The following is a 24,089-nucleotide window of genomic DNA, read 5'->3' on the forward strand; positions in this document are numbered from 1 at the left end:
TAATAGATTTCTAGCAAAAAGTATAGCTGTTTGTTCAGTCACAGGTCCTCCCAAATTCTCTATAGAAAATATAAGAAAGGAGCAGGAGATCAGCCCAAAATCAGTCACACCCTCCACCAGATACAACTCACAACTCGATCCTTTTCAAATGTTCCATTCAGCCAGCACAGTTCAAAATCGGCTCCACAAGTAAGGAGAGGGACACACGTAGCCGCTATCCCGTCTTTGCTCCAACCACACACAGGGCACTTTTCATAGATCTCACCACCTCAGCATATCCAGTGGGGCTCTCAGAAGAGTCAAAACACCGTCTCCATTAGCTCTTATTTAATTGAAGGTATAGGGCGTCTTGTCCGTCGCGATCAGGTTTCCCTTCCTAAATGGGCAGTCATCGCTACGGAGCCGCCATTACTGGCGCTGCCTTCTCAGCCTGAGACAGGAGAGATTCGCTTTCACGTGCTGGATTGCCACTCCTAACACGCTCCTAGCTCCTCTCCGCTTGCGGCTGCCTCTCCGGGGCCACCGCCGGCAAAACAAAGCCGCCCAGGCTAAGAAATTGGCAAGATCGTGACAGGAGCTAACTCCAAATCCATCTTGCTGTCACGATGACCGGAACCGGAAACACCTAAAGAAAGAGATGGGGTTCTTTTTTCAGGAAAATAACAGGGAGGATGCATGCCCTTTCAACGTATGGGACACAGCGAAGGCTGTGTTTCGTGGTTTGGTGATTAACTATATGGCAGGGAAACGAAAGAAGGAAAGGGCTGAGCGTAATAAATTATTGGATGACCTGGTAAGAAGTGAGGCTATGTTACAGCGGGACCCAAGCAATATAGGATTTAAAATGAATTTGAAAGTAGCACGACACCAAATTAATTTATTAGATCAACAGGATTTGGAGAAAAAAATAAGATGGATGAAGCAAAGATACTTCGAAAGGGCAAATAAACAAGGGAGGTGGCTCACTTACCGTCTAAATAAAGAAAAGGAAAAGAACAGAATTCATAATTTGAGAGATGGGAAAGGCAATTGGATTACAGGGGAAGAAGGGAAGAAAGTAATTGCACAGGAATTTTATACTAATTTATATTGTAAGGAAGATAAGTCTGAGCAGGAAATAAAGAAATACTTAGAGGAATCAGACATACCCAAAATACCAGACTTATCTAGGGAAGTATTGGATGAAGAAATTACGGAGGGGGAAATTGAAAGGGTCATGGGAAAACAAAAGACAGGGAAAACTCCCGGTACAGATGGCCTACCGATTGAATATTACAAAGCACTTTGGGAAACATTAGGTACGCATATGACTGACCTATTTAATGGGGTAATTCGGGAGGGACAGACCCCGAAATCATGGACAGAAGCACTAATAACTCTTTTGCCAAAGGACAATAGTGACCTATCTCAGATTCAGAATTATAGGCCCATTTCACTTCTTAACGCGGATTATAAATTATTTGCAGCGGTTTTAGCAGAGAGACTCAAAGGGTTTCTTAACCAATTTATACATGAAGACCAAAATGGTTTCTTACCAGGCAGACAGATTAGAGATAACGTAAGAATAGTCATGAATGTTTTGGAATATTACGAAACCCATACTGATAAACAATTGGCCCTGGTATTCATGGATGCACATAAGGCCTTTGATCGTGTGAATTGGAGTTTTTTAATAGGTTTACTGCAACATATGCAATTTGGAGAAAGATTTATTCGGGCAATCCGTGCAATTTATTCAAAGCAGACTGCTAAAATTTCAATTAATGGTGATGTATCCAATCAAATTGATATTGAGAAAGGAACTAGACAAGGGTGTCCGCTTTCCCCGTTGCTATTTATTCTGTCATTAGAACCCTTATTGAGGGAAATTAGACGTAATATGGGGATAAAAGGTCTTTATATCCAAAATCAACAATATAAGGTGCAGGCTTACGCTGATGATTTAGTATTTATATTAGAAGATCCGTTGATATCGGGACCGTGTCTGACCCAGGAAATAGAAAAATATGGTAAGGTGGCGGGATTAAAAGTCAATAGGGAAAAAACTAAAATTATTGCCAAAAATTTAACAGTAAAGCAAGGGAAAGAATTAGAAGTGAATTTGGGGTTCCAAATTGTAAACAAACTAAAATACCTAGGCATTATTATATCAGCCAAATGCTCCACGATCAAAGAGGACAACTATTTGAACCTTCTCAAGAGAACAGGTCAGGATCTAGAGAAATGGAAGAGTATGCAGATATCCCTACTAGGTAGAATAGCAATTATAAAAACTTATATACTTCCGAAATGGATATACCTATTCTACACAGCACCAGTTAGACTGGATAACAATTTTTTTAAAAAATTAAATTCTTATGTCCTTAAATTCATTTGGCAAAATAAAAAACCCAGAATTAAACTTAAAATGCTTCAAGAACTTAAAGAAAGAGGAGGATTTGGTGTTCCAAAATGGGAATACTACTATCAGGCCGCAAATTTAGTCTGGATTAGGGATTGGATATTGCTGAGAAGAAGGAGGTTGTTGATTTTGGAAGGTGAGGGGTTACATCAAGGATGGCATTATTTTCTTTGGCAAAATAAAATCCCAAAGCACAGGTGTCTTGCAGGACATTATGTGAGGAATATTCTAATTGAGTCGTGGAGGAAAATTAAGGGTAAATTTTACTCTTCAGTCCCCTCCTGGCTGGTCCCACTCGAAGCTATAACGTATAGGCCTCTATATAACAAAGAAAATCACCTCTCTTACCGGGAACTTTTGGACCCCCATGGCAGTCTGAAAACAAGAAATGAGTTGGAGTTGCAGGGAAGACAACTGGATTGGTGGGCTTATGCCCAAATTTGCTCGAAATTTAAAAAAGATAGGGAACAAGTTGGTATTAATTTGAATCAGCATGATCTGGACAATATCATTCTAGGAAAAGAGGATAAAATGTTATCAAGGATATATAAACTTCTAATAGACTATTGGATAGGGGATGAAATAGTTAAAGACTCTATGATTGCCTGGGGGAGAAATATTGGTTATCCAATTGATTTGACCAAATGGGAAGAAATCTGGCTCAAACATATGAAACTCCTGTGGGCAACATCATATAAAGAAAATGTGTACAAGATGCTGTATAGATGGCACCTTCCACCTGCCCGTCTTTCTAAAATGTATTCAAATCTCTCACCAAACTGTTGGAAGTGCGGGGAGATCGGCACCTATTTCCACATGTGGTGGACCTGTCCCAAGACGAGGGAATTCTGGAAAACCATACAGGCATGGATTATGGAAATCACAGGTTATAACTTAATTCTGAAACCAGAGTACTATCTACTGAACATTAGGCCAGATAATATAGGCACAAATATATGGTGTCTGTGTGTATTTATCACCACCTCAGCAAGAATATGTTTCGCCCAACATTGGAAGGGGAAAGACCTGCCGGCTGAGGATTTGATTCTGGAGAAAATTTTGGATTATGCGGAAGCCGACAGACTGACTAAAGCATTGCGAGATCAAAAGGACTCCGTATATTTCCAATGTTGGGACAAATGGTATGTTTGGTTGAACAACAGACACCCAAAAAGTCAAGTATAACCAGGACTATGTTTAATATTTGTTAAATTTGACTGAAGCCTACATACCGTAGAAAGTGTAAATATCATGTAAAGTTTCTGTCGCGATCATTTGTTTGACTATTTTTTGTTTGTTTGATGTACTGTTTTAAATAAATAAATTAAAAAAAAAAAAAAAAAGGAAATACAATCTTTCTCTCTCTATATATACAATATATATATATCCATCTATTCTATCTATCATTTATCTGTCTATCTATCATCTATAACATCTATTTGTTTGTTTGTCTGTCTGTCATCTATCAATCTACTTCCTTAGAAGTTCTTTTTCAAGTTTTGAAGCTGTTTTAAAGCCATTACCAAGCTAAGTGTCCTTGTCTTCTGTCGAATTCTTTTTTGGGGTGTACCTTGATTCTTACCAAAAAGGCATTTTATGTAATAATAGTTGATGGTCTGCTTGTTGCAGTATTTCAGATAAAGTGGCCTGAAAAAGTAATGGGGGGAAAAGTTCGATTAGCTATTACAAATTGTTTATATAAGTGAGAAGAAAATATCTCTGAACGATTGATGTCTCATCCACCTAAGAAACATCTTTCAAACAAAAAGAGAAATAAACAGAGGAATAGCTTATTTTGCCAGCATAAAGAAAAGCTTATTTTGTTTTGACATTAGTGATACTCTTCAATAAGGATTTTATTGCAAAATTCATGAAAATTTAGAAAGTTATAGATAGCCACTGCTTTCTGTTTGTAACCCTCCCATCCTTTCTCTCCAATTAGCTCCTCATTCTACATTCTCACCTCAAAATGGGAAAACGTAAGCAAATGGATTAAAAAATTGATATCCAAATATATTCAAAATTGTTGAAATTATTTTCAAAAGTGCCACTGAATGAAAGAAACAGAGATATTTTTTCAAACACATGCACTCTTGACTATAATTATCACTTAAACCCTTTTTTGATAGCCTCCCCCAAATTGCTTCAGTTATTACTCTCCTCAGCTACCATGGCCGTAGAAAGTCCTAAAATAGATTGCAGTTCGGAGAAGAAGTGAAATCCAATCTGGGGCACCATTTTGGAAAAGCTGCTCCCAGAATAAAATTCATCTGATTGGTACCTTGAGGCTGATCCAGACTTCCTATTTGCCCCAGCACAAGGTTAGGCCAATCCCATTTTAGAAGGACAAGAATAGAAGACCAAGTCCTCAACTTGTTCTCATCCTGCTGGAAAGATGATCTCCATCTAAACTTTCTGGGTTTGCATCAAAAATAGTTTTTCCACTTTTGCTGCTTCAAACAGGAATTATGCCTGTTGTGATTCATTCTACCCTACACAAAGATCTCTGTTCTAATTGGCTTGTATGTCCTCTGATGCCTCCCCTTTGCTCCCTCTGCTGTTCTCTACTGGACATTTCATACTGAGTTTTGTGAGCTGCCTACAGTGAAAGGCTGATCTTTTTCCTTCTTATTCTTCTTTTTTTTTACAAGTTTGGTAATGAAAGAGTGAAATTGCCAAGAACTGCCAAGTTTCCCCTTGAAGCCAAGCAGAAGAGGAAACTTGGAAGTGTTTCTTGCAGTGCTCAAAAGCCCTGTCTGAAAAATGGGTGGGGTGGATTTGCTGTTTGCTTTCCTAGAATTGGCAGGAAGGAAGAGAAGTAGGTAAATTCACCAATCGCAGCCACGTTATCTGCCATCCATATACAACACTTGACCAACCCAATGTACAGACTTCATTTCCAGCCGGTTTCTTCAGAAGAGAGAAACTGGTCAAAGCTGCAATGCAGAAAAGCCCTTGAAAGCACTAACTGCAAGGAGAGAAAAGCACTCACCAAGCTTTCATATCCTTTGTTCTTTGAACTATTTTTTTAACACATGAAATGTCATCTTGGATGTCGTCATCTAAGAACACTGTGAAGATAATTTCAATGAAGAATGTTAAATCTGAAAGTGTGATATGCCAGCCGATTCTCCAAGATGTCAGAACTTCATCTTGAAGTGGGACATACAGAGGCTGTGGTCTTTTTAATCTACTCCTTACTCATATCTACTTTTTCCTCTACCAGTATTTCTACCTTTAATTAACAGTCTTGTGAGATAAGTCAGCTGTGAGAGAATAGGATTGGGTTCCTTAGCCTAAGAATGTCATCAAGTAGTAATATACTGACCATGATAAGCCCATGGGCCAGCTAATAAACATGAGGGGAGAGAAGATGGGTCTTATTCTGACTTAACTCCTTGGTGGCATGCCAACAAAGATCAATATAGCCAGCTGTCCAGGGATGGGGTTGTAGACATGAAAACATCCTAAGGAAATCTTTGTAATAAATTATTTTAGCATTTGCTAAAATGTTTTTAATCTACAGTACTTTGGTAACTGATTTTAAAATAAATAAGCTAAGGTAGCTGGGAAGTACACTTTTTCACCAGGGAATCGCCCAACATAGGATCTCTCTGTCCTATGTTCAAAAGTATCTCTATGTTCAAAACTAATCACAATTAACATACGCAAGAGAGTGTTTTCTGCTTTGGTTCCATCCCTATGGAACAGTCTGTCACCGGAGGTGAGAACTACTCCCACCTTTCTGGTCTATCCGAAGGGTAGTAAAACATGGCTTTGCTGGATGGAGGCACTCACTGCTGGAGATGGATATATATACCAGCTGTAAATTATAATATGTTTAAATCCTGTGTACTTTTGTGACTTCTGATATCCTCAAGCATCCAGACTAGCACTTGGCTCTCAAATTTTACTTAGACTTTGAGTGAAATAATATTATTAGTGTTCGATTAGAAAGTATTCGACTAGTAAATAATAGTGTATAAATAACATAGAGATACTTTTAATCTTGTTTTGTCTTGGGCAGCTTTGTCTATGATGTTCCTAATGCTATCTTGGCACGCATCATAATGCATAGAAGAATCGATGAAGGAGTAATAAACAGCTGGGACATAGTAGGCAGTAATTCCTAAAGCCTTTGATTTCAGGCATTTTTGAGTTTTGCTATATATGGTATATACTTGGTACATATTTGGTAAATATGGGAAAAATGCCTTTGGCCATTTCCCCAATACAATCTCTTCATAGATCACCTAGATCACTGAAGTGATAGAAAGCCTGTTCTCATTACTGTTGTGTAGTCACAAGGATGACTCCAGAAATTGCTATAACTATTAGTGGGGAAATGGGCTTTGACCAACCAGGAGGTTCAGTCCAGTGGTAGGTTTCAAAATTTTTTGCCACTGGTTCTGTGGGTGTGACTTGGTGGGCGTGGCATGGCTTGGTGGGTGTGGCTTAGTGAACCTGGCAGGGTCCATTAAGCCACACCCATACTGTAAAATCTCCATTCCCACCCCACTCCAGGGGAAGGATACTGTAAAATCTTCATTCCCACCCCACTCCAGGGGAAGGATACTGTAAAATCTTCATTCCCACCCCACTCCAGGGGAAGGATACTGTAAAATCTCCATTCCCACCCCACTCCAGGGGAAGGATACTGTAAAATCTTCATTCCCACCCCACTCCAGGGGAAGGGTACTGTAAAATCTCCATTCCCACCACACTCCAAGAGAAGGTTACTGCAAAATCCCCATTTCCTCCTGATCAGCTGGGACTTGGGAGGCAGAGAATAGATGGGGGTGGGGCCAATCAGAATTTTTACTACCGGTTCTCCGAACTATTCAAAATTTCCGCTACCGGTTCTCTAGAACTGGTCAGAACCTGCTGAAACCCACCTCTGGTTCAGTCACCAACATGACCACTGCTACCATCAAGGGCCTTTTCCCTTTCTTAGATTGTCAGAAAACTATACTGGCGTGAAATAGAGTGTCCCCATTGTTATCTGTTTCTCTTGCCTCTGTCCCTGCACCCACCTGATTTCCATACAAGTCAACAGGTGAGAAAGTCTAACATATCGTGATGCTGCCTTTGAATCGCATTGGATAAAGGGAGGGGGAGCACTACATTAATATCAGAACAGGTGATCTCCAATTTATGATCTGATCTGAAGTTCCAACGTTCCAAGTTATGATGAACCTCCAAAAGATACTTATTACCCGGATTCAAAGTTCCAATGGCCACTCCACCCACCCCCCGCAGTCATGTGACCACATTTTGGGTGGTTGACAATCAGCCACATTTACAGCACCCTGCAGTCACATGACCACAATTTATGCAGGGTTGTTTTTTTTTTTTTGGCCAGTATTTTGCCAGTATTTCTTCCAGTTTCCAGCAAAAAAACATTCATAGTGAATAATGGCTTTGCCTAATAACCATGGCATTCACTTAATGACTCAGCATTCACTTAGCAACAAGCACATTTGCTTAACAGCCACTGCATAAAAAGTTGGTTAAATCAGGTGCAATCATGCGATGGCCCATTTAATGACTGGCACAACTTATGACAGTAATTATGGCCTCAATTACAGTTGTACATCGAGGACTACCTGTACAGTTAAGGAAGACTTAAGTCTGTCTGACTTATGGGTTGAGGACAAGAGGAAAACAGCATCATGGGGACATGGCAAAAAAAAAAAAGAAAGAAAGAAGAAAGTTGTAGAGCAAAAAATGAAATGGAAAAGTTGCTAGGGCATGATTGTATCACAGAGGCAAGTAGGGAAAAGCCACAATGGAATGTAAGTAGATCATTTATATTTAGAATTTGGAAGAATAGTTTACAGAACATTTTGTTTGGCTTTCTGGTTGGCATTTCCTTTTTGAGCAATAAGGGAAAAGCAAAGGAAAAAAAAAAGGAAATCACTCACAATCACAGCTAACGTTGCATCTGTTTTGAGTGGGGTGCCTTCCATTATCGCACCATTCGAGGCCGCTGAGTTGGAATATTCCATAACGGGGAACACCCAGAATATTCTCATAGTACAAAGTATCCAGTCTGCTTGAGTAATCAGCTGCACAGACAACTAGCGGGAGAAGAAGGAAAGAAATAGGATTTTTTTTTGTTTTTTCTCAAAAATCAGATCCAAAATGCAAGACGAGAAAGCAAGAAAAGCATTTGTTATCTTTGGCAACTCAATTCATCGATTGGCCTTTTCAAGACGCTGATGGTTTAATATTGACTTTTCAAAATTACGTTTTACCCACTAGGATCTTGCAAAATAGCAAGCAATGCGATCAGACGTTACTAGCAAACTGGGAAACTTCTCCAACATTTTGGGTTTATCTTGTCCTTCATTGTGTTTTGATGTGTTTTGCTTTTTGCATTCTTTCTTCTTATGTTCCATGTTCACCCTTTTAATCGAATACATTCGTCGAGGACAATGAACCTTCCTAGCTTTAAAGGAAACATTTGGAAGAAACAAAAATCAATAAATAAATGTGCTGAAATTTACTTCAATCAGAAAAAAAAAAAAAAGAGAGAGAGAGAAAGAGATTGGGAAAATATAGTAGATGATAATTAGATCTGATCAATCCTAACAATCGAAATCAGTTATGAGGACCCGAAATAGAACTCACACTGCTCTGAGTAAATGCCTTTGAAAGGATCCATCTGAAAAAACTTCAGGATGTAATATAAGTCACAAACATCAAATACTTTAGCCTTCTGTCTTGCTATGAGTAAGCAGAATAAGGTGAGAAAAATCTCCTTCATTGCTGCAAGACTTGGAAAACTGCTGTGTTCAGAACACTGAACACATTTATAGCTAATGGAAGTTGCAACCGTAGGCTGGCCTTGTGACTATTGGTTATTCAAACTCTCATTCAAAACATTTTGGTGCAAAGGATTTCCTTCCCTTGAAAGACCGAGTTAGGGACAGAGTGAATATAGCCTTTTCAATTGTCCCAAAGGTGCTTTTTTCAAGAGGCAACTGGATTTCTTGGTTTTTTGTTGAAGACATTTCACTTCTCATCCAAAAAGCTTCTTCAGCTCTGACTGGACGGTGGGGAGTGGAAGGATTTATACTCTTTGCAGACAGCTGGACATTTGCATTCTTTTAGTGGGTCTTTAACGTGACCTGGAGGCTTATCTGTGTCATCAGGGTCACCCGAATGGTGCAAATGAGTGTGGAGCCTTCTTGGAACTGTTGAAAGGACTGTGTTGTAGACTGGAGATAGAGGATGTCATATCCCCCCCCCTCTGTTGAGAGAATGCTGTTAAGTCTTGACAAAGATGGCCTCTTTAACCCCTGTTTCAAACCAGCGATCCTCTCCGTCCAAAATATGGACTTTGTTGTCTTCAAAAGAGCGGCCTGTGTCTTTTAAATGTGGATGGACTGCTGAATCTAGTCCTGATGTGTTTTTTCTCCTATGTTGTGCCATGCATTTATGAAGTGGTTGTTTCTGCTTTGGTTCCAAGAATCAAGAAGGCTCCACACCAATTTGCACCACTCAGGTGACCTTGATGACACAAATAAACCTTACAGACCCGCTAAAAGAATGTAAATGTCCAGTTGTCTGCAAGGAGTATAAATTCTTCCATTCCCCACCATCCAGTCAGAGCTGAAGAAGCTTCCTGGATGAGAAGCGAAACGTCTTCAAAGAAAAACCAGAAAGTCCAGTTGCCTCTTGAAAAAAGCACCTTTGGGACAATCATGACCTGGATGTAGTGGTGGGTTGCTCCTGGTTCGCACCAGTTCCCAAGAACCGGTAGTAAAAAAATTTAATAGTTCGGAGAACTGGTAATAAGATTGGCTGGCCACGCCCCCGAACCGGTTCCTGGCCTGGTTGCCGTTCACTTACCCCGCCCACTCCCAATCTATTGCTACCTCCTGAGTCCCAGCTGATGGCTAGAGGGAAAAAAAACTGTTTGAATTCTTGCTGCGGGGCTTCAAAGGGCTGCCCTACAGCTGATCAGTGTTAAAAGAAAACAAATGAGTAGACCGGTGCCTGCAAAAATAGAAAAAAAAACCCCATTCAGCTTCAGCATAGGTTAATTAGCACAAGTTGATTAGCTCGACCTCCTGACTCTCAGCTGATTTGCTCTCAGTTGTTTTACGCAGGGCTCTGTTGCTAGCTGCAAAGAGTGCTGGAGCAGATTTTTTCCCCCATAGCTATGCTGAAAAAACGAAACTGAAAGTAAAGCAGGCTCTTTGCTGCAACGTGACAAAATGAGGCAGAGAGATTTCTTTTTCTTTTTCCTCACCAAAAAAGGTAGGTGCAAACAATGGGAAATTTAGGGCAAAAGAGGAGATTTTAAAACACAAAAGAAAAAAAGCTCTATTTAACTAGGCAATTGTAATAATTGAGATACTATTAATTGTATATTGTGTTGAAAGCAGAAATGGTTAAGTTGTGGTTTGGAGGAATATATGGGGGAAATTATTTGGTTTATTATTATTCGTAAATATAATTAATTGATTTGTAAGAAATTGGATTGCATGGAAATAATTGGAATATTCATGTTCATATTGATTAATATACAAAAAGATAGTTATATAACTAATTGATTTATATTAAAATGTTGAATTTGTATTAAACAACTGTAATATTACATAATTAACCAATGTGAGGATGGATATAAAAATAGATGACAATGGGAAGGGGTATAATATAGAATAGAAGGGAAAAATTGAATTTGATTAAGATTGGAGATGAGGATGAATATTGGTTTTTTAAAAAAATAGATGAGGAATAAATATGGCAAAAAGGAAATATAAAAATTGTAAATTAAATTGAAATGACTAAACACTGTTTAAATTTGTGAACTGGCCAAATACTCTGTTCAAAGAAAATACATTGTATGTTTGTATGTGTGTTTCTAATTATTGCTATTTATTCATATTTGTTCTCTTTTATTCTTTAAAGTTTAACAATTCATTCTTTATCTTAATATCTTTATATTTGTTTGGGGTTGGCTTTCTTCCCTTTCATCTTTTTTATTGTACAGCAATCTTTCTCCTCAAACCTACCACCTCTCTCTTTTCTTTCCTTCTTACTTTCTCTTCCCCCCACCCTCTTCTTCTCCTCCCTATTTCCTCTTCCTTTCTCCTTCTCCTCCTCTCTTCCTCCCTCTCTTACCGTCACTCCTACTCTAATTTCCCTTCCCTTCCTTCATCCCTCTCTATTACTGTATCCTTTTATGCATATGGACTACTCAGAGGGCTGAAAAAGTTATTTTTGACTGGTCCTCACACTTTTGACCAGTCCTCGAACTTACGACTGTCCTCACATTTTACATTTTTGCCCTATCTTGTCATCATGGTGAAGAGAAGCAGTTGTGAAATGAGTGACATGGTTGTTAAGAATGCTGCACGGGCATAAATGTGAGGATGGTCATAAGTGTGAGGACCAGTCAAAAGTGCGAGGACCTGTCAGAAATGACTTTTTTCAGCCCTCTGAGTAGTCCCTATACACATACCCATGGCCACCCGGTCACATGACCAGCTAGCCATGCCCATCCAGTCACATGGCCTCCAAGCCACGCCCACAAAATAAGCCACGCCCACAGAACTGGTAGTAAAAAATTTTAGAACCCACCCCTGCCTGGATGGCTGAGAATCTCCATAGACAGCCTTTTCAATTGTTGCCTGACATATTCCTGCTGCTGTAATGGCCCTGTAGGAAGAAAAATCAGGTCCAGTTCCAAACTGGGAATAAAATGGAGGCTGCTCTAGGAAAGAAGGTTTATTGATGAGCAGAACCAAAAACGGCATGTGGTTCTGGGATAGCTGACAAATTGGTTTGATGAGTACATGGATTTTATAGGGTTCTGAGATGTTGCTAGGGGATTGTGCAATGTCTGAAATGATCCTAAGGGGTTGTACAATGTAGTGAGCCTTGTGTCTTTTGCTATTCTAATGGTGGCGGATTAATCCTATTATGTCCTAAAAGTCATGTCCTGTCTTTCTTAATCCCATCAGCTGGAGCTGAAGGTGTTTTATTTATGAATCGATTGGCCTAGTCTTTCTTAATAGGTACAAAATATCCATCTCTAAAGATTTCAGGTATCTGCTGGAGGCTATTTCACTATGCAGGAAGACTGGGACTGCTTTCTGCCTTTAAGAACGTGCTTCTTCATTTCTCCTTTGGGGAAATATAATATTCTGCCTCTTTTAATATTCCCCAAATATTCCTACAGCCTTTTGCCAGTAAATTGCTATAATCAAGGAATTTTACCATAGTTTGAGCATGATGGATGTGACTGATGATTGCCTTGTAGGAGTCTGGGATGCGGTGGGCTGCATGCCCAATGTTTTAAATCCAAAGTGCTTGTTTGGATATATTTCTGGATCACTTCACCCTAAGGACATCTGCTTGTCCCACCAGATCAGATAGGTTAGTCACGCTCCAGGTCCCTTCTTTTAAATGCTCCTATCCCATGGGTATCACGCTCACTGTGTCACATTGCCATCACATGGTGTTTCGTGATGTTTTTTACCTTTGCGGAGCTGGGATAGGCGTGGCCTGTGTGTGACGCATCCAGCCTGCGGGCTGCCAGTTTGACACCCCTGTCCTATCCTGTAGGTCCTTGGAAGGATGACTCTCCCATGGTGGTGTTCTGATCTAGGCTTCCTGAAACAGTAAAAAGCACACAATTAGTCCCAAAAAACCTCTTTTTATTTCAACGGCTGTGAATTCGTTCATTCACAGTCCGTTCATTCTCATTCTGTTCATTCACATATGAGTCACAAATAGTTGTAAAGAATCCGACAGAAGTCTGCCACAGTCCATTGGGATAAGGCTGATAAGCACCCACCTTTATCTCCCTTGACACACTGCCAAGACCTAATTGGCTTTGCAAGGCCACACAGAACACAGAGTCAAAACAGAGCTGCAGAATTTAAACCGGCTGAAACTAACAACATTGCTTCTTGCAAAGGCTTATGTGCCTTTGCTCCTCCTTTATGTCTTATTGGAGGGGCCAATTATCTCCAAGCCTTACCCCCGAGTCGTCCCTTTTGTTTTAACTGTTCTTGCCTTCTGGCAGCTCTGCGCATGTGCACACTGGGAACAGGCTCCCCCTGTTCCTCTGCCTCACTGATGTCTGACTCTGGAGGCTCCGGAGTCCGCACATAACTCCCAGATGGCCCTGGCCCCATCTCTGCCTCCGACGCACAGCCCTTGTCTGAGCCTTCCCTAGACTCCAGGACTGGTCCATGTTCCTACCCAGCCTCCTCACTGTCTGACTCTGCTGCCAGCTCCACAGGCCGCTGGCGGACCATAACAGGTGGTCCTTGCCCTATGGAACATCCTTGCCCCTGAGGTCCAGCTACCTTTTAACTTTTTGAAAAGCACTCAAGAGCTGGCTTTTCCTGCAATAGCTGGGATAGAGGAAGCTAGAGGAAGTGTAGTTATGGTGTCATGGTTTTTTATTTTAATATTTTTGGCTTTAATATTCTTATTGTATAAAGATGCAGTTTTATCTTTTGGTTGCAAGTCACCCAGAAGTTGGTAAAAAATGTTGGATATTTAAATATTTTAAATTAACAGATGAATAAAACCCCTAAACAGCTTAGATCCTGCTCATCTGAAGTCTCCACTTCCCTCCCTAGCTGTCAACTAGCATCACCAATCATCCTCAGTTGTTTGCATGTGACAACCTGGAGAACAAGTGGCAACTAGTTCCTTCCTCTAGGATGTTTGGACAGCTCCAGTGGTGAAATCCAAATTTTTTTATTACCGGTTCTGTGGGCATGGCTTGGTGGGCATGTCAGGGGAAGGATACTGCAAAATCCCCATTCCCTCCCCACTCCTGGGGGAAGGATATTGCAAAATCTCCATTCCCACCCCACTCTGGGGCCAGCCAGAGGTGGTATTTGCCAGTTCTCCGAACGACTCAAAATTTCCACTACCGGTTCTCCAGAACCTGTCAGAACCTGCTGGATTTCACCCCTGGATAGCTCCCTCTCTCCCCCATTTTATAAGAGTTAAAGCTTCATTTTATACCCAATTCTTCCTTCTCCAAGCATTTGTTTTATACATTTTCAGTGGATATTGTTATCATTGTATTTTTTCATTGTCTGGACCTTGAAGTTAAGTACTGATTATTAAAGACGTTTGTAAAGTTTCTGATGGTCAGATTTTATAGCGCATGTTCTTGTTTTATGTTGTTAAAGCTGTGGGCTGCTTGCTGGGAATGTGAGATCTCTAAATAATGACAGGTAAATAGTCTGTTCTTTTCTTTCATCCTCCTAAATTGATATTCTGATGTTTCCCTGATAAAACTGACTCCTTTTATTCCACAAAAAAATGCATGTGAGTTAAAGTACTGCTTGTAGTCATTTAAAATAATCGGCATCTTTGATTTGTTATAGAATTCAAGTCTGGTTTATTGAGGTTTCAAAGGACATCTGAAAGTGTGTGTGTGTGTGTGTGTGTGTGTGTGTGTGTTTAAATCTATCAAAAGAGTTAGGAACAACATTCACATTGACATGGTATCTAATGTCATAGATACAATATATGCAGCAGGCATGCCTTCAAATGAAACAAACAAAATGTTAAAAAGTTATGATATTTATGTAGTTGCTTACCAAGCACATCTAAATTATATTAAAGTAACCAAAATATCTTTACAATCCCCAAGGCATGTCCAACGTTTGGGCACCCCAAATGTCTGGAAATTAAAAGCTGAAAAAATTGACATGCCCTAATTTGCCGGAATGACTCCAAAGGCTCTTGTATAAATAACCCTTGAAATTTCTCTATCTGGCCTTTTGGGGGCAATATATACTGGTTTATAGTCTAGATTCAAAAATCTTGAGTCTTTTATTCCTTGGCCACCAGATAGGTGAACTGTGTTATCTTTTCACTCTTCTGCCAGCCCCATTTGTCTCTGTTAGTTTTGATGACTTTATTTTCTCTGGATACAAGCCATTTCTTTGCTACCTTCTCCCTCAAATTGGATGGCAGTAAAAATTTCCTTTTCAGAATATATAAGCTCCCCATGTGACAGTGAAAACCTGCTCCACACAGCCATAGCCAGAATGGGACGATTAGATGCCAACCCTGTGCCCACTTCACTCCTGGCCACCTGCCACAGCCAACCCACAGTGGGCTTTCCTCCTATGCCAGCCCTCTGCTGGTGATTCTCCACTGCCAATGTCCCCCCCCCCCCAGCCCTTCACTCCCAGCCCCTCATCCCAGCTGATTCGCCAAGGCACAGTTTTATCAAGACAATTCGCTGCATGGGACAAGAAGCCATGACTCCTGGCAGCCAATTAGGCAGCAGGCAGCTATTGGGGGGGGGGCAGCAATGCGAGGTGCTGGGGAGCGGTGGGTGGCTGGGGAGGGCAGCAGGGGGCTAAAATACCCTAAAATAATGAATTCCTTAAGGAATGGGATCAGGAAGGCTGTTTAAGCATCAACCAAACCAAGTTACAATGCTCAGTTCAATCAATTGATAGAAATAAAGCAATGTGCTATATAAGAAGTACATAAGACATATACTCCATGACATAATTCTCATATATCAGAATAGTGATATCACATACACTCTTTAATAAAGCAAAAAAACACCATATACTAAGAAATCCCTTTGGAGTATCTTGATACTCAGGATAAAGGACTCATCAAACTTGTTACTTCATCTTTGTTACCAAACAACAGCCTATGTTATTATTTAAATCTTGTATATTAAATGCATGTGAGTTATACATATATAATCCTAATTGGGATTCTTTGCCTGCAGAACATAGGGTCCAATGACCCATTGTATTCAATAAAATGATAATTTGGATCCTTTCCAGATGTTTTGGAAAGTGTTTTGGGTTCATGAAGAAGAGGTTCCTCAGACTCCTCTCAAAGACTTGGCTGGCCCCAAAGAATTAGTTGATTGATGACCTCAACAAAAGCCATAGAGTGAGAGAGGAAAAATACCAGTGCTGTCTTCCTAAACTAGGATATTCTTCGGCTTGACCAAAGGATTATTAGTTTCAAAAATAAGGTAGAAAAATGAGAAACAAAATGGATTTCAAGAATTGGTTTTATACAAGAAAGTTTCAGATTGTTTAACTGCCAAAAGATATATTTGTAATTGCATCAAATGCCAAGACTAGGCAGTTTATAAGAAACCAGTATCAAAAATCCATTAATTAGTATTTCATAAAAATCGCTCATTGGTGTTCCAGATAGCAATCCTATTTGTGGGAAGCGGTGAGTAAAATGTTTTAATCAATTATAAATAGAACAGCCTCTTCCAGAAAACATGCTGAACTGAGAGGTGACTTCTTCAGATCTCTATACAGCCTCCAGTGTAATAAACAAAGAGACTCTCCTTCACAATACATCCAAAAGTCAAATATTTATTTCTCTACTTCAAGTAAGAGCCCTGTCATAGAACTTTTGCTTGGTCAGTTTGTTTGCTTGTTTACTTATCTATTAAATTTATATGCTACCCATCTCCCCTATAAGCTGATTCTGTTCTTGCCTTATCTCTCCTTCAAATATATACTCAAAGAAACACAAAACAATTTATTCTCATTAAATCTTTTAATTCCATTGTTTAATTTTTTGGTAAAAAAAGAAATTGGGACAAGAATTCCACATCCAGTCAGAAAGTACAAAGCAGTTCCTCATTGTATACCTTCTAAAAGAGGTTATTGTTTTATTTTTGTCAGAGTTTAGGCAGCGTAACTAGTATTATGAGATAAACCAGTGATGAAATCTAAATTTTTTTACTATCGGTTCTGTGGGTGTGGCTTGGTTGGCGTGGTGTGGCTTGGTGGGCATGGCAGGGGAAGGATACTGCAAAATCTCCATTCCCACCCCATTCCAGGGGAAGGATATTGCAAAATTTCCATTCCCACCTCACTCTGGGGCCAGCCAGAGGTGGCATTTGCCAGTTATCCGAACTACTCAAAATTTCTGCTACCACTTCTCTGAACCACTCAAAATTTCCACTACCAGTTCTCCAGAACCTGTCAGAACCTGCTGGATTTCACCTCTGAGATAAACTCAGGAGTAAAACACAGCACACAGCACACAGCGCCTTTAGATAAATCACAGTGGTTTATCTACAGCTAAATATTTACAGACATATATGTGGTTAAATACCTTATCGTACAGCTACTGACACAAGGAGAGCAATGAGATACATGATGAGAGAGAACATGAGGAGAAGGGAGACACTCTCTAATGACTTCCCTTATATAGGCAGCCTCTTACCCAGCTTCTTAAAGTGGCAGTAACTCTGCTGCCTCATTCCATTGCATCAGCTTCTGGTTGCCTCTGCTTACAACTTCTCATCAGTTTACAGCTATTAACTATTCATACCCTGACAATTTTTTCTTAGGATTATGTCAAGTGCACCTGTTCTTCTTTCGCAAAGAAGTGTTTTCATCTGTACTTTCAACAAAAGGTCAACATCTGTTGAAAGAACAATGGATTATAGAAATGAATCACTGGCTTAAGGGTTGGTGCCACCAAGAGAATTTTGGATTCCTAGACCATGATCTGCACTACCTAAATGAAGGGCTTTTGACAAAAGATGGGCTGCACCTAACAAGAACCAGGAAGAATTTATTTGGAAAATGACTGGCTCAATTTATCAGAAGGGCTTTAAACTAAAAATGAGGAGGGAGGGTGAACAATCTACAGTATAGGAACTCTAGGACAATATTTAGGATCTTTGGAACTTAATTCTAACCACAAACCCCAAGACAACCAATCAAACAATGAGGTAGAAAGTGATGGGAAGGAAGAAGAATTCAGATACGAAATAGGAGATATAGGAAGCATATCTAGGGTCAAACCAGGGGTGAAATGCTCCCGGTTCGGACCGGCTCGGGTGAGTAGGTAGCGATGGCAGCGGGCAGTTTGGAGAACCGGTAGCAAAAATCCCTACCCCCGCCCCCTATGCCCAGCTGAGCCGCGCGATCATCAAAGCCTTTTTTTCCTTTTAAATGCCTCTGACGAGCGAAGCTCTGGCGATCCCAGCTGAATTGCCTGCTAATCAGGCAACTCAGCTTGGATTGTCAGACCCATTTAAAAGAAAAAAAGTTTCTTTTTTTCTCCCCCCCACCCCCCAGCCTCCAGCTTGATTACCTTAGCTGCTGGTCGCAACGCCTGCCTTGCTTCGCTTGCTGTAATACCTGCAATCCATTGCATCAGCAAGCAACTGAATCTCCCTGCCTGCAATCAAGCTCATCGGTGAGCAGCTCTAACTGCAACTTTAAGACTTGTGGACTTCAACTCCCAGCAAAGCTGGCTGAGGAATTCTGGGAGTTGAAGTCCACAAGTCTTAAAGTTGCCAAGGTTGGAGACCCCTGTTCTATTGGGTAAGTTTTTTTCCCCTTTGGGAGCTTTAAAAAAAATAGTTAATTGGGCTTTTTTTTAGTTGTTCTTTTTTTAGACCTAGCCATTTAAAGTTTAGGAAGTTTTAAATTTAGTTGCTTTTATATAAAAATAAAAATAAAATAAAATAATATTTGTGCAGCTTTCTGAGATTTAGTGTGTTTCTATAGTGTTTCACTCTAACTACACAAACACACAAAATCTCACAAAGCTGTATGTGGAATTTTGTGTGGGTAAAGTGTGAAAGTTGGTTTTTTGGGCTTTTTGTGGCTGTGTGAGGTTCCTGCTTGTTGCAGGGGCCATTTTGGGTCTAGCACAGCTGCTTTTACATTGTGGGTGAGCCAGTTGTGTTGTGTTGTGTTTTGTAGGTTAAAAAAGGGCAAAGAAGTGACATTGACTTGGCCACGCCCACCCAGTCACCTTACCACCAACCCCGCCCACTAATTAAGCCACGCCCACAGAACTGGTAGCAAAAAAATTTAGATTTCACCCCTGGGTCAAACATAATGGACTCAAATAACTACAGTATACACAAATGCACATAGTTTGGCAAACAAACAGGGTGAACTTGAAAGACCAGTACATGAAGGCAATTATAATATAGTTGCCATTGCTGAAACTTGGTAGGATGAAATTCATGACTGAAATGTATTGACAGAAGGATACAAACTGTTCAATAGAAATAGACCTAACATAAGAGGAGATGGAGTTGCATTATACATACTGTAACTAATCACTACATCTCTATAAAAATGCATAAAACCAAGAATGAAAGTCCCTTGAATGTATATGGGTCAATATAAAAAGGAAAAATGATGATATTGCCATAGGTGTATATTACAGGCTACCCAAGCAAACAGAATAAATATCTATTTATTCTTTTGCTAACCAGTTAATAAATATGTGTAGAAAACACACCACATTATAATGGGAGACCTTGACTACTCTGACATCAACTAGGAGACAAACTCTGCATCAAGTGGGAGATTGAACAGATTTCTGACCAGCCTAACTGACAATTTTCTTATCCAAAACGTAGAGGAGGGAACTAGAGGGACTGCTATACTGAACCTAATTCTTACTAACAGAGAAGAAATTATAGAGAAGGATAATGTTGCTGCAACCTTGGGAGAGAGTGATCATGTCATATTGGAATTCAATATAGACACAAACAATAGACATAATCAAATCAGATTCTTCAAAAGAGCTGATTTCTACAAATTTATAGAGAGCTTGGGAAGGACACCATGGAATAGAATCTTAAAGGGGAAAAGAAGAAGCTTGGGAAACTCTAAAGAATACAATTATAAATTATATACCACCAAAGAAGAAAAATAAGAAATCTAAGAAGAAACATATTTTAAGTTATATATACCAGGGATCCCCAATCTTTTTGACCTCAGGGACCACCAACTTCATAATTTTAAATCCCACGGACCACTAATACAAATCCAGTGTGCCACTTGCTGAAGTGCCTGGACTCCTAGTGATGGGATGGGGTCCTTCAGGCACTCTCCATCCTCTCTCTCTCTCCATCCTCTCTCTCTCTCTCTCTCTCTCTCTCTCTCTCTCTCTCTCTCTCTCTCTCTCCCCCACTCTTTCTCTCTCATTCTCTCATTCTCTCTCTCTTTGTCCCCCTCTCTCTTTCTCTTTCTCCCACTCATTGTCTCTCATTCTCTTTCTGATTCCCTGTCTGTCTCTTTCTTTCTCTCTCTCTCTTTCTCTCTCTCTTTCATTGTCTCTCTCTCTCTTTCTGTCTCATTCTGTCTTATTCTCTTTCATTCTCTCTCTCTTTCTTTCATTCTCTCTTTCATTCTGTATCTTTCTCTCTTATTCTCTGTCTCTGTCTCTTTCTCTCTCTGTCTCATTCTGATTCTCATTCTGATTTTCTCTCATTCTCTCTTTCATTCTGTTTCTCTCTCTCTCATTCTCTTTTTCTTTCTCTCTCATTCTCTCTCTCATTCTGTCTCTTTCTCTCTCTCTTTCTCTCTTTCATTCTCTGTTCTAACTCTCTCTTTCATCCTCTCTCATTCTCTCTTTCTCTCTCCCCCTCTCTTTCTCTCTCCCACCCCCTCTCTTTCTCTCTCCCACTCTTTCTCTCTCTCTCTCTCCCTCTCTTTCTCATTCTCTCTCTCTTTCATTCTCTCTCTCATTCTCTCTCTGTCTCTTTCTCTCTCATCCCCTCTCTCTCATCCTCTCTCTCATTCTCTCTCTCTCTCTCATTCTCTTTCTTTTTCTCATCTCATGGGCCAGCCAGTGTCTTGGGGCTGAGAGGAAGTCAAGCATCTCCCCGAGAGACTGAGGTGCATGGAGCACCAACAAGGGTTGGAAGAAACTGCAGGGCCACCATCAGTGAACTGTTGGACAGTATTACTTGGTCTGTTGTGTGGAAGTTTGGGTGGTTTAAGGGTGGAGAGTTGTGGTGGGTGGGAGTGTGTTTGGGGATCGTTATGTGTGTTGGACCTGGTCTTTGGGTGTTAAGTGAATTTCGTTGTATGGGTATACTGTGTATACACGTACAATGACAATAAAGTTATTTATTTATTATTATTTATTTATCCAGCAAGAGACGAAGCTTTGCTCCTGCTCTGGAATATGGAGCGAATCTCCATCCCCCGCCCTTCCCTTGCCAGGTGAGGAGTGATTGGGAAGGGAGGACAAGGGGTGGGACAGACACACACACACACACACACACACACACACACACACACACACGTTTTCGGAGGTTTTCGCGGGTGTTTGTATGTAGGTCTTTGGTTATTCGGGTTTTCTCCCGCGTAAAATTGGAAGTGTCTTGGCGACATTTTGACGAAGTCTCATTCGTCATCTATGACTCGTCAAAACATCACCTCCACCCAATCAGAACACAGCCAAGCTACCACCCAATCAGTTCACACCCCCACTGGCAGTTAAAAGGAAGAAACAGCTGCGATCACACACATTGCTCCTAGAAGCATGACCCCGAGAACACCAGCCTGAAGATGACGAATGAGACTTCATCGAAACGTTGCCAAGAAACCTCCAATTTTACGCGGGAGAGAACCCGAATAACCAAAGACCTATATATATATATATATATGTCAAGGAAATAATTGGCCCACTAATGGGAGATGACTCATTCTTTGCATCAGTCTTCATGTAAAAAGAAAATCTAGCCCAACCTACAAAAAATATAATAATAAAAGACAATCTAGAAATAAAAAATAAAATAAGCAAGAAAATGGTAAGAGAACACCTCTCTGATCTAGATGACTTTAAATCACTGGGACATTCCAGAGTTCTGAAGGAGCTGGCAGATGTTATCTCAGAACTATTGTACCATATCTTCCAAAGATCCTGAAGAACCAGGGAACTACCAGAGGACTGAAAAAGAGCTCATGTAGTCCCCATAAAAAAAAAAAAAGATCCAGGAATCTACAGATCAATCAGCCTGGAAAAGATAAGCAACAATTTGGTAAGTATCTAGAAACAAAGTTATAAACGAAAGCCAGCATGGGTTTGTCAAAAACAGATCATCCCAAACAAATCTTATTTCATTTTTTGCCAAAGTGACTAAACCAGTGGACCAGTGAAATGCTATAGATATAGTATACCTAGATTTCAGTAAGGCAGTAGACCACAATCTACTTCTTAGAAAGTTAGAAAAATGTGCGATAGACAGCATGATTACCAGATGAATTCGTATCTGGTTGACAAATCGCATTCCACATGTAGCCCTTAATGGAACTACATCTTCATGGAAGGAAGTAACAAGTGGGGTGCCCCAAGGTTCTGTTTTAGGCCCAGTACTCTTTAATATCTTCATAAACAATTTAGATGAGGGAACAGAAGGAAAACTCATCAAATTTGCAGATGACACCAAACCAGCAGGAATAGCCAAGCCCCCAGAAGATAGGCTCAAGATCTCAGATGGATAGAGCCCAAACTTGAAGACTGGGCTCTAACAAAATGAAATTCAATGTAGAAAAAAGGTAATGTTTTACACTTAGGCAAGAAAAAACAGATATACAGGTATAGACTAAGTGAAACTTGGCTCAACAGCAATAACTGCGAGAGGGATCTTGGAATCCTAGTGGACAATCACTAAAATATGAGCAGGCAATGTGCTGCAGCTGCCAAAAAAAAGCCATTGCAGTCCTGGGCTGCATTAACAGAGCGATAGAATCAAGATCATGAGAAGTGATAGTACTGCTAGATAATGCCTTGGTAAGACCACACTTAGAATGTTGCATACAATTTTGGTCACCACAATATTTTAAAAAATGTTGAAACTCTGGAAAGTGCAGAGAAGAGCAACAAAGATGACTCTGGGGGGCTGAAGGCTAAAACATACAAAGAACGGTTGCAGGAATTGGATGATCTGTCCCCGTCCACACACACACACAAACACAGCCAGCTGAGGGTTAAGAAAGTACTTGGCACGCACACAGGTCGTTATCTCAAACTTGGCAGCAATATAATCACCGTCTGCTAAGAGCTTTTACTGCAACAGATAACACAAAATTACATACGCATTGCAAATAGTCCAGCAAAACAATATTCCTTTCGGCAGCTTCAGACGTTGTTCAAGTGACTAGCCAAAGTTCGTTTTTGTTTGTCACGGAGTTTTACCAGCCACCACCCTCTCTTATATAGTCTCTGGGGTGTGGTCCAGTGACTCAGTTCTAATCCCTAGCACGCCTCCTTAACTGCTGCAACCGTTTATCACGCCTTCGTTGGCGTGCATCCAGGAATGAGGCTCTCCTTCGCTCTCATCCGAGACACCTGGCTCCTGGCTAATCTCCTCTCCCTCGGCCGGCACCTGAGACAGTGCCAGAGGGGAGGGGCCTGGAGAGGGAGGCCTGGCTGACTCCTCTTCCTCATGTTCGGAGCTTTCTTCCTCCGATGAGATAGGCTCAGAGGGCGGGGCCACAACATTGGGTATGTCTAGTCTAGTGAAAAGAAGAACTGACATGATAGCAGTGTTCCAATATTTGAGGAGCTTCCATATAAAGAGAGAAGTTTAACTTATTTTACAAAGCACCAGAAAGCAAAACAAGAAGCAATGTGTGGAAGCTGAACAAAGAGAGAAGCAACCTAGAACTAAGGAGAATTTTCCTGACTGTAAGAACAATCAACCAGTGGAACAACTTGCCTTCAGAAGATATGGGTGCTCCAACACTGAAGGCTTTTAAGAAGCATTTTTTTCTGCAACCTCTTCGGCCAAAGAGGTTGTAGAAAAAAAAATTGCCTTTAAAAATGCCTGGCGATCCCAGCTGAGTTGCCTGATTATCTGAGGCTTCTAAAAGCATTTTTTTCTGCAACCTCTTAAGGTTGCAGAAAAAAATGCTTTTAAAAGTAA

General features: G+C 40.4%; 1 protein-coding gene across 1 annotated transcript; it reads right to left on the reverse strand.

Moving 5' to 3' along the window:
- Positions 1-3,866: 3,866 nt before the first annotated feature.
- On the reverse strand, positions 3,867-9,170 carry LOC148115300 (lysozyme C-like). The gene is made up of 4 exons (XM_087885145.1): positions 9,035-9,170; positions 8,326-8,481; positions 5,394-5,472; positions 3,867-4,048 (listed from the first exon to the last, which is right to left on the reverse strand). The coding sequence occupies exons 1-4, from the start codon at positions 9,168-9,170 to the stop codon at positions 3,880-3,882; spliced, it is 540 nt and encodes a 179-aa protein (XP_087741271.1). The 3' UTR covers positions 3,867-3,879.
- Between the last annotated feature and the right edge of the window lie 14,919 nt (positions 9,171-24,089).

The sequence above is a fragment of the Pantherophis guttatus genome, chromosome 2 (assembly GCF_059756535.1).
Source record: "Pantherophis guttatus breed Tessera chromosome 2, ASM5975653v1, whole genome shotgun sequence".
Lineage (NCBI taxonomy): Eukaryota > Metazoa > Chordata > Lepidosauria > Squamata > Colubridae > Pantherophis > Pantherophis guttatus.